At 34.2% G+C, this 12349-nt stretch overlaps 1 protein-coding gene across 1 annotated transcript; it reads left to right on the forward strand.

Moving 5' to 3' along the window:
* Positions 1–260: 260 nt before the first annotated feature.
* Positions 261–7908, forward strand: LOC142531524 (uncharacterized). Its single transcript, XM_075637687.1, has 9 exons — positions 261–542; positions 674–878; positions 1908–1998; positions 3685–3830; positions 4707–4950; positions 5625–5729; positions 5819–6001; positions 6798–6999; positions 7287–7908. Exons 1-9 carry the CDS (start codon positions 380–382, stop codon positions 7757–7759), a joined length of 1812 nt encoding a protein of 603 aa, XP_075493802.1. The 5' UTR covers positions 261–379; the 3' UTR covers positions 7760–7908.
* The last annotated feature ends 4441 nt before the right edge of the window (positions 7909–12349 follow it).

Here is a 12349-nt window from a genome sequence, read left to right on the forward strand (position 1 = left end):
ATTACGGACTTTTCATGTATAGCGAAGATGCCAAAGTAAAAATCACTGGTAATTGCACAAGAAATATTAATTATATAACGGGTGCTTCAATTCTAACACACTTTTCATTTGAAGATGAATGCATCGTCTCCGTATATGAAATCAAACAGGGTAACCATAAAAAACGTGGAACAAAGACCGACATCCTGGTAAAAAGAAATTTAAGACAGGGTTATATGGGAATTTATAATGTAAGAACAATTTTGGTAGATATAAAAAAACAAATGCTGACTAGAATCCAGCTACCGAGTTCCATCCATCGTAACTCGTGGATATAAATGAAGTCACTCCCCATGTGAATATGACTTGAGTTTGTGATTGGAGTCACCTGAGATTTGGAATGGAGATCGAAATGGATTGCATCTACAAGAACCCAAATGCCCCCATTGAAGCCAGAGTCAAGGACCTCCTCTCCAGGATGACTATTACAGAAAAAATCGGCCAGATGACGCAGATCGAACGCAGCGTCGCCACCCCATCCGCCATAAAAAATCAGTTCATAGGTTCATTTTTAATTAGTTGTATAAGTATAATCTTTATTTTATAGCAAGAAATGCTTTGACATGATGTAATTATGGGAGGTCCCCCTTTTTTTTTTATGTGATATCTGTCTGTTGTGTGATTGCATTTGCAGGGAGTGTGCTGAGCGGGGGTGGAAGTAAGCCATTCGACAATGCGGCATCAGCTGACTGGGCCGACATGATTGATGGTTTCCAGAAGGCGGCCTTGGAATCAAGGCTCGGCATTCCTATTATCTATGGGACGGATGCTGTACATGGCAACAACAATGTCTATGGAGCCACCATTTTCCCTCATAACATTGGTATTGGAGCCACAAGGTCAACAGTTTTTTGTGCATAATGTTTCATGATATCAGGCTAGCAAATATTTATGTTATTCTGCAGCCGAGAATTGTAATTGTTATCTGTCCTCTTTTTATTTATTTTTTATTATTGTGATTTGCGTTTTATGTATTAACTGTTACATTTTCATTTTCTTATTTTACTTAACTGATTGAATGTCCAAAGAGTCTGGTTGTTTGATCTCAGGGTAATCTCCAACTCGATATGTTGATTACCGTTTCGCACTTTTTTCTCCATCTAGTTGTAATTTTCATGAAAAACTTCTCTCTTTTTTTCCCTTCTGGATTGTGGGTGTGGAGTGTTGAAACAAGAAACAATCCTGAAGTGCACCTCAGATTATTTTAAAGCAAGTGTAATGTTCCCTAATCAAGTTTGATTGAGCAAATATGAGATTAGTTAACTGCCACACATAGTTGTTATAGAAACATAAATGGGAACAATCATAATGATGCATCTTTAAGTAAATCCATTATTTTCTAAAACTACAATTTTAGGGTCCGTGCATCTCTTCCAAAATAAAATCCATTTGTTACGAAATTAAATGCAATGGCATGCAATATGGCAAATTTTTACCAGTGGAGTCAATGACACCATGCTTCATCTGACTTCGCGTCATCAATTCACACAGCAAATTGATGCAGTACGTATGCGAATTACTATCAGGTGGTTTATAGGGTACCTGTGGTTGTAAGTTAAATATATGTAGGAGAATGAATGTCCAGATCACAAGAGAAGGTGAGGAAGAAGAGTTGGCACCTTCTTTTTGGTTAATGGATTTCAGTTTTGGAGCATGGGTAATATAGGCACTTCGAAGCTAAAATTACATCATTTCCATTCGCCCCTAAACGTGTAATATATTTGAAAAGAGATGAAAATTTGAAGCAGTTTTCTACATATCTGTTCTGTTCCCACAAATGGCACAGACTAGAAAATTCCTATCTTGATTTTATCTTTATTGTTTCGAACTAAGTGACACAAATGATATACAATGCTATGCATTTATAGAGATGCTGATCTGTTAAGGAAGATTGGGGAGGTCACAGCTCTTGAAGTTAGGGCAAGTGGGGCCCACTATGCCTTTTCTCCATGTGTTGCTGTAAGTCATGGACTCATCAATATCCAACCATTCGACACCAAATCTTAGGCTGAGCTAAATGTTCTCTTATAGTTGTATAAAGGTTTTCTTTCTTTTGACAGTGGCATTCTTATAATTTGTGATAAGAAGTGTTTTAGTGTGATTTCATGATTTTCAACTTGCAATGAATGACCTTTATAAAAAAAAAAAAATTGTCCGGGTTTGCTGAGGTTTGAGTGAAAGTAGACTGTTGCCGACACCACTTCCTTTTTTTTCACTTTCAATTCCATTTCCTTGTTTCTCTTTTCAAAATATAGTAACAATGTGAATTTTAGATGTGGTTTTGACTGTTGCTAAATTTTAGTATCTTAAACCAAATGATTAATTGGGTAAAGGAAATTTCTAGCTTTTATTTAACATCATCAGGTGGCAGGTTTGGCTTCTGTTGTTTCCAACTCAAAAGTTGGAATATCTTTTCAAAGAATTTTTAGAGTGCATTTGATTTAAATTTTGGAAGTTGATGTAACATTTTGTTCTTTAAATTTGTGTTTGATCTAATATTTTGTATGAGATTGAGATTTTTTAAGATATGGAATTTTTTTGGTGGATGTGGGTTTATTGGGAATATTATACAGATTGCGAGAGTTTATTCTGAAAATGTAAAGAAGTTGTTTTCTAAATACAGCAAAAACTACCAGCTGGTGGACTTTCAACTCGAGATATCTCCGGTTGATAGTTCAAAAGTAAAAGAGTGATATTTTTGTGATAGGATAAGTTATCTGGAAATTTATGTAATAAAGAAACAGGAAATAATATTCTTAAATGCCTGTAATTCAGATGAAAAGAAAAAATAAAATAAAATTCTTTGTGCCTGTAATTCACATGCTTGGTGTTATTATATAGTGGCCTTATATATTCAATAAAATGACGTGCAGATAATCTAACACAATGTGAATGTTCCACCGGAATAAAGTTTGAAGTGTAAAAATCGGAAAATTAGGATAATATTTTATCAGTGTATAGACCCATAGTTATAAAAAACTAGCTAATTTGCAACAAATGATTGTGAAGCTTTATTGCAGGATATAATATTGCACAACTGTGTGGACTTGGCGCTATTAATTCTGCTTATTCTTTCCCAAATTCACGATTAAAAAATTTGGATTTGAGAAACTTCTTTAAATGACAGGGGTAAGATGAAAATTGTGTCCCCTAGTCGCTAGGCAAACATGGAAAGTTTCAGTCTATTTAGTTCATTACACGAAATGTGGATGTCTGTATCATGTTCTTGGGATGTTAGCACTCTAAATTTTGATCCATTTGAAATGAATGTGGCATTGAGTTATTCAGATACCCAAGGGATTGACTTGGTCATCTTGGAGTTCTGATGCATGTTTTCTATATATTTTGAGTTCTTTCCCTTTTTGATAAACTTTTCAGAAACCTAAACTTTTTGGAGCAGTTTGCATTTTTAGCTAATTGGTTGTAGACTTTTACTTTTGTTATCAGCAACCATTGTTGCATAAGCCAGTACCTAAGTACTGGGAAACTAACTCATCCAAAGCAGGGATAGACTTTGAAGCTCAGTTATGTTAATTAATGTATTACAATACAGTAGATCACTATAATGTATAATTTTATTATTTTAATTTTCTTTTTTCTTGAATGATCATTATTCAGACTGATTTTTCAAATATATTATCTTAGGTTAGCAGAGATCCCAGATGGGGGAGATGCTATGAAAGTTATAGTGAAAAAACTGAAGTTGTTAGAATGATGACCTCTATCGTCACAGGGTTGCAGGGACAGCCGCCTGAAGGGCACCCCAAAGGCTACCCTTTTCTGGCTGGAAGGTTAAAAATGAAATTATCTTTATCTTTTGTCATGTATACAACTTTCTAGAATGTCTTGACTTGGATCTTGATCACTTTACAGTAATATCGTATCTCCCGAAGACAGAGATTTCCGAATTTTTGCTAATTCAAAATGGTTATAAAACATTGACCCCTTTTAAGACATGCCTGCTATCCCTTGTGGGTTGAAAAACTACTGTATGACACTTTCTACGTAGACACTCTTGTTCATATCACAAAGTGCACAGTCAAGCTCATTTAAGCATGCATAGTTACCAAGTTTAATTCTAGACTAACCATATCATTCGTGCTTAAATGCTATGTGACTTGAGTAATCAAAGCTATGAATATTACAAAATTACTAAACATCTAGTTAAGAAGTTTTATACATGTGAGTGTAATTTTAAGTATTACAGCAGGGTAGTACTTCATTCGCAAAAATGTTCAATTTTCAAGCTAGATATATGTTCTAATTGGTTCTCATTTAAAAATATTGTTATGTAACAAAGCAATGGGTAAAGTGGTTTGGTTATCAGGAATTACAAAATATGATCAAATGACAGGCAGTTTGCAAAATATTATCACATGCAAAATGGTAACGAGATCTTATAACAGAGATATGACAAATTATATAATCAACAAATTACAAAATTTAGAAGGACTTAAGCGGTAGCTCACTTGCTCCCAGTGTAGATCTTCTTCCCACTCGAGTATGTTCTCATGCCTTAACATTTATTCTAGACCAGCTAAACTCCCATTGTTCTACTAAGGGGAAACGCGACAGCATACATCTTCCATTTCTCCGTAGCATTCTACCCTTGTTTCACAATATAAATTCGTCCTCTGATGATACATATTTGTCCACTTTGACTCCAGAAAAAATGTTCTTGCATGTGCGAAGCATTTTGTCGGGGATGGAGGAACTAAGAATGGTACGAATGAGGGTAATACAATAGTATCATATGATGAATTGGAGAAAATCCACATGGAACCATACTTCGATTGTATTTCTCAAGGGGTTTGCACTGTAATGGCATCATATTCGAGTTGGAACGGAAATAAATTGCATTCCAACCATTATCTTCTCACAGAAGTTCTAAAAGAAAAGCTGGGGTTCAAGGTAAATTTGACTTTTTATGTTTATTGCGTGTCAGTTCGACCTCATTGTCTTGTGTTTTTTTAGACTGGTGTCCAATTTTCTTTGCAAAAATTTAGTACGCCACTTTCGCAATATACAGAGTGGAATGGGCTGTAATGTCCCCCCAACTCCCAAGTTCTAGAAAATATATTTTTGTATGTGTAATATGCACAAAGTTTTGAAGAAATTGACCTGTATATAATTATTGAACCCATTCTTGTTAAATTTAACTAAGCATTTCATATTTTATTCAAAATAACCCTATTTAAAATTTTGCCCGCTCTCGTCCCTGGGTGGTGGGTTCATCCCTGCTTTCACAGGACTTCATTGTTAATGTTACTATTAATAAAACTAATGATTTATCTGCTTCCTTTCCTGTTAAATTTTCTAATATATGCTTCAGAAACTTTTAATGTATAAATTTGTCATTAATCATTTTTTATTAATCATGTTCGTAAATCTTTTCAGGCAAATATTTTCATCTCTAATTTTCCAGCCTAGGCATAGATGTTCCACCTCTTTGCTGCTTGACAAACTTTCATAGCCTTTCTTTCGTTGAACACTTCCGCAGCTATTCATGAATTTTTCATGCAGATATATATCAGTAGCTGCTGTATGAACTTTTGGCTTATTACATAAAGTTCTATCTGCTGCAGGGTTTTTTGATTTCAGACTGGGAAGCATTAGACCGTCTTTATATTCCCAATGGCTCAAATTATCGTCAAAGCATTATGTCGACTATAAATGCTGGAATTGATATGGTAAAAATTCTATGTGGTTCCATATTTCCTGGTACTACTAGCTAGGTCTTCTTCACATAATTTATCTCTCTGTCAACTGATATTGGCAGGTCATGGTTCCTTTTAGATATGAACTATTTTTGGAAGAATTTTTGTCTCTTGTTGAATCAGGGGATATACCTACGGCTCGGATTGATGATGCTGTTGAGAGAATCCTGAGAGTCAAATTTGTTGCCAGACTGTTTGAGTATCCCTTGACTGATAGATCTTTACTAGATGTGGTTGGTTGTAAGGTATTTCATTTCTTCGTGTCCTATTGACGTAACTATTTAGATTAATGCCAACGATGAAAGGATGAGACTAATCCTCGTTTCAGTACACCATTATCCGGTCTTGTCTTTATTTATTTGCGGAATTGAAACAGTATCGTTGCAGTTCAGAAACTTTATATTCACATTATTTTAAGAAGGTAGTTACTATTTTGTGATCCCCTACAAGGATTTTCCTCGATAAGAATTAGATCAGATGAGCAAATATTTCTATACCAAGCTCATGATACAATATAATTTAATCAGTAGTTTAACCTGATGAATATAATATGTCTTATGTTTTATGTTTTTAAATTGTCAGAGGTGGATATAGATTAAGGACTATTAGTGACTGAAAATTGTTTGCTTGCAAATAGGCTTTGAAGGGTAAACATAAAGCGAAAAGGAAAATACGTGATACCAATTTTTTCATGCGTTTCATTTTTAGAAAACACATGCTAATTTCGGAAGCTTTTGATATTTTCCACAAGATGTCATGAAATTATTTATATAAGTGCTGAATTTTTGTACTTTATTTAAGATTAAAGAAAACATATAAGGAAAACATTAGGTATGAACGAGGAACTTAAATATCTTCGACTCTCTTATTAAAGGTTCTCCGCTGCCAATCGTTTTCTTCTACCTGTTTTGCTACAAATCATAATCTGTCATTTGATTCTTGTCCAAACATCAATTGATGTCAGCTTACTATCATGATCATCTCCAAATCACTAGCAAGAGATTTGCAAAACTGAATTAGATTTATGTTCCTGTTCTTCAGGCACATAGAGAACTGGCACGTGAAGCTGTTCGCAAGTCCTTGGTTTTGTTAAAGAATGGAAAGGATCCAAAGAAACCTTTGCTCCCTCTAGACAAGAATATTAAACGAATTCTTGTTAGCGGGACACATGCTGATAATCTTGGGTATCAGTGTGGTGGGTGGACTATTACCTGGGAGGGAACAACTGGGAGAATCACAGAAGGTAAATTGGGTCTCTAGATAAAGTTTTGTGATGTTTTAGCTCTAAATTTTTACCTATTATTATTTTCTAAGTAAGTATCCAACCAATTATCAGTTTTACTGATTGTAGATTTATTCAGTTCTGTACTCTATTCATTTCCCACGTGCATTTTAGCAGAGCTCTTTGCGGTGACGACCATATTTTCTCCTTTTCTAGTTGTCGATTTGATTCTTGTTTTGGATATGGTAAATACAAAAATCTACCGAGTTTACAAGTTCTGATATAAAACTCATATACTTGTTTTCTAGGCACGACCATCTTGGATGCAATAAAACAAGTAGTGGAAGATGAGACAGAAGTGATATATGAACTGAATCCTTCTTCAGAAACATTTGTTGGTCACGATTTCTCTCTTGCTATTGTAGCAGTTGGTGAGGGTCCATACGTTGAATCTGGTGGTGATGATCCGGAGCTTAAAATTCCTTTCAAGGGAGCTGAATTGGTGAGCTTAGTCGCTGATAAAGTTCCGACATTGGTTATTTTGATTGCCGGAAGACCTTTAATTTTAGAGCCATGGCTATTGCAAAAAATAGACGGTCTAGTGGTTGCGTGGCTGCCAGGAAGTGAAGGCGAAGGAATCACAGATGTTGTTTTCGGAGATTATGGATTCCATGGACGACTTCCCATGACGTGGTTTAGGAGCGTTGATCAGCTTCCGATTCATGCGGGGGAGAATTCATCCGACCCTTTGTTCCCTTATGGCTTTGGGTTGAATTATTAAGTGTTGGTTAAATCTCATATACTTTTCAACAGCGTCAATAGACAAGGTTTTCACCATAAGACAATTTTTTTGGAGAGTTGCATTATTTCTTGGAATTATGTTGGAGAAGTAATTAATATTTTCATTATCAATTAATATATATACATCTATCTAATATAAATATATATATATATATATAAAAGCATGAATAAGATTCTGAATTGTTTCTTTACTTTTGTGTCTTTGATATTTCTAATTTTTCGAAACTGACTTTCGGTTTCCTGAGCTTTCCGAAGGATAGGACGGATGAGACGGATAATCATTAATTAATTAAATACTTGCTCATTTTTGGTGTTCTGGGAGTTCCAACGGATACGAAAGATAATCATTAATTATTATTAATCAACTTTCTAATTATTATTTAAAAAACACCTTTAATAAAAATTATATATATATATACACTTTTAAAAGAACGAATTACAATTTACACATTTAAGTCAGAAAACCCTTCCCCGTTCCCATCTTCACGTTGACGTAAAACCTAAGTAGAAAAGAATAGAGGTCAGTCACTAGGGTTCATAGGAGTCGAAAAATTTTTAGATGCCCGGAGAATTTCGATCATGTTCAAGCATCTCCTGGAAAACCGGTCGTCTTCGAACCATCTATATTCCAATCTAAGGCAAGATTAATTCGTTCGTTTTGACATATCAATGAAATCATTTTATTTTGTTTGTTGATGCGTATATTTTCATTGTATGATAACGGTTTATGATATTTCGAAGAGTTTTGATGTGTACGTGAGAAGATCAATTTTCTAAGCAAATTCACTGCACTTAGATATTATATATACGCGTAAATAGGTGTGTGCAGATTGTTCTACGTGGGTGTGTGCAGATTTATGTGTATATGTGTGTGCATATTGGGGAAGCAAGAACTGCTGCCAAGGTCGTAGGAGATGTTTACTTGCTTTTGAATAATGATTTTAAGAGATGTTTTGTTTGTTCATGATTTGGTGAAAAACATTGTTTCCATTTATATGCTTGATAAATATGGATATTCTTGTTTATTTAGCAAATGTGTTTGCAACATTTACAAGAATGAATGTTTGATTGGTACTGGAGAACTTGAAAACGATCTCTATAACTTAAAATTGAAAGATATTCCACTAACAATGTCCAAGCAATAACAACAACAAACAAGCGAAAGCAAGATACTCTTAATTCGGCACAATTATGGCATGCTCGATTAGGACATATTTCCCTAAGAAGGATGAACAAGCTAGTGAGAGTGGGCATGTTTGATATGTCGGATATTAATTCTCTCCCAACTTGTGAAGCAGATAGTGATAGATAAATTAGATATTCGATCTATTTTATGTTACTTTGTGGGATATCCAAGGAATTCAGTTGGATACTGTAACGTCCCGAAAATTTAAAGGTCCACGCGAACCACATGCATGCAATTATTAAATTCTCTTGTATTTTGATTAAATATTTTAATTGTATTAATTAATTATGTTGTGCATACTTACTTGTTTAAAATATATTTTTCTATATGGTTGCATTAAAATGTATTTTTAAAGGATATTCGAGTTGCGATATGGCTGAAAAGTAGAAAATGTTTTTATTGGTTAATTGTTTTTAATTATTTAAATTAAGGGTGATGCTTTTTATTATTTTTGAAAATAAGAGGTTTTGAGGTGATTTTATACGCCGGGACGTAAATTTTATCGGTGTTGGTTTTTCAAATAAAATACGAGTTTTTTGGCAACTCGGCTAATAAATTCACAAACTCATTTTTAACAAAACTATTTTAATATTTTAATTAAATTTTAATTAAGCACTAATGGACCTAATTTGTATGCTTAATGGGCCTAACCTTAATTAAGGATTAATTAAATATATAATATCCTAATCTACCCCATAATTCACCCCACAATTGTATTCAACTCACGCCTCCACTACCCAAAGAACCACAATACTTCCCCCACCAGCAACACGGCACACACATCACAATCAAAAAGGAAAAGCTTTGGTCATTTGAAGAAAAATTCAGCCTAGGTGTCTACGTCGCCGTTCTTCGCATCGTCGCTTTGTTTTCGTGCGTAAATTACGCAAAGGCACGCCTTAATCTTCTTTTTCTCATCTTTCGCACCATATTATTTGTTTGATACATGATTGCATGAAAAACATGACACAACTTTTATATTTTCGTTTTTATGGCTATACATGCACAAAACTAGTGTTTTCATTTTTTAAAACTCTTCATAATGATGCACAAAGGGGCTGCCATAGTAGGAGTACTTGGAAGGTTGTTTTTCCACATGTTTAAGGGTCCCTAGGTGTATGTTTAAAGGTTGAAAAAAATAGGGAAGGAATAAAAACAAAAATAGACTCCTTAAGGGAAAGGACTCTTCGACTAGGAGTCTTTGAGGGTCACGGCTGCTAGATGCGGTTAGGGAGGGTCCACTAGACTTAATTGGTCCACTAGACTTAATTGGGCTGCATAGGAGGGATGGATAAGGGCTGGACATGGTGGTTAAGGGCTAGAGGCGAAGCTAGCCTAGGTTCGAATCATATTAGGACTAGGACTCTTGTGCAGAAAAATTCAGTAGCTTTCTAGGCATATTCAAGGGATTTAACGGGATGGAATTTGGTTGTATATGGGTTAGTTAGGTGTTATTAAGCTTTGGTTCAAGTTTGGTTAAGTTTCGAGTCCATACGAGTCAAAACTGAGAAGTACGTCTAAGTTTAAAAATGAATAGGGAAACGCCTAGATTTAATCTTAATAAAATTATGAAAAACTATATTTAAGCTCAAATAATTATTAGAAGTTTAAGTTTTTAATTTAGGAAATTTTATATTAAGGTTTGGTTTAATTCGAGATTAAAAAGCATTAATACGTCAAATTTAAAGATGAAATTAAAAGTCATTGATTTAAGCCAAATAAAATTATGAAAAAATTCATGTAAGTTTAAATAATTATTTGGAACATATTAGAGTCAAGAAATCAAGAAAAAAGTCAAAAACGTAAAATTGCGAGGCCATGGGTAAAACAATCTTTTTACACCTAAAAAAGTAGTAAAGATCATGGCAGTGCCCTAAATGCTATTTTTATGATATTATGGTTATTTTTAAATGTTTATGAAATCTTCAAGATTAAATTATGATCTTTAAATGTCTAAGAGATTTTTATGATTTAAGGAAGACATTTAAAAGACATGTTGCATGCTTGGTTTCAAAAACAAAATGTTATGTTATGCATGATTTTTATAAAGTGATGAGAATGTAAATGTTGAAGGAAGTGAAGTGATTGTGACTAATTCGTTAATGTTGGCGATGTCGTGAGGGTTATGGTCCCAGTGGGAGCCCGACGATCGTGTTTCCATCATTACGAATATCTGGTAATGGTTATGTGGTAACGGTTTTGTGGTAACGGTAAGAATGGGAATATCGTGAGGGGAAAAAGGCCCCAGAGGGAGCCCATTTATGGAAAAAGGCCTCAGAGGGAGCCCCGACGATCGTATTTCTATTCGAAAAATGATAGGCCAGGGCCCAGTTGATCGGTGAGAGTGTTGCTGGTGTCCCCCGCCGTCCAGTACTGTGGTTACATGTAGATGGATCCATCGATTTATGATCATGATCAGGAAAATCACAATTAACGATCTGAATTCAACAAAGGAAAAAGAAAAGGAAAAAGGAAAAATGTTTATGATCATGAAAAATATTTTATGTCATGTCATGTTGAGGAAAAAAGAAAAATGTTAAGTTTTATGTTATGTATGTCATGAAAACGTTTATGCTTAAAGTTGATGCATCATTTTGAAAATGTTTCTATTTAAAGTTCATGCATCATAAAAAGGTTTACGAAAATGTGCATGTTTGAAGTTTATGCATCTTCATGAAAACGATATTTTAAGTACAAGTATTTTTCACTGTTATATGTTGACTGTATTACGTATTACTTGCTATAAAGATGATGGTGTGTTGAGTCTTTAGACTCACTAGGTGTGATGGATGCAGATGAGTTTGAGGGAGGCCTTGATGGGTGATTTGACTGGACTGAAGGTGCACACAACCCGAGGACCAACGCTTCTATTTTTCCGCATTTACGATTATGACTTATGATTTATGCTAAAGATTTTAAGACTATTTATTTAGGCTTTGAGAGATTTTTAAGAGGTTTAGTATGCGCTATACTTTTCAAATTTATTGCTTTTTAGGTTTGGTAAAACATGCAATGATTTCATTTTTATGACTATTTCACTTGATTTTAAAATGCTAGTGAGTTGATGTTTTATTTTAAAGGGTAAAATATTTTATAAAAATATTTTATAGTAATGGCCGAAAATTTAGAGAAAAAAAATTTCTAGTACTTTTAAAGCAATAAAAAGGGCAGACGTTTCAGTTGGTATCAGAGCAAAGGTCCTGTAAAGAGTTGTGCCACCATCAGCGCCAGAAAGATCAGTCGTCAAGCCTCAATTTATAAGTTTACATTCTTTATATGATTTTATGATATTACCTGCATAAGTAAATGGCTTATATGTTCACGTCACATGTTTAATAGCATTATGATGATAAATGTTTTATATGCTCTAGAATTTTTATACGT

The sequence above is a fragment of the Primulina tabacum genome, chromosome 2, assembly GCF_025594145.1.
Source record: "Primulina tabacum isolate GXHZ01 chromosome 2, ASM2559414v2, whole genome shotgun sequence".
Taxonomy (NCBI): Eukaryota; Viridiplantae; Streptophyta; class Magnoliopsida; order Lamiales; family Gesneriaceae; genus Primulina; species Primulina tabacum.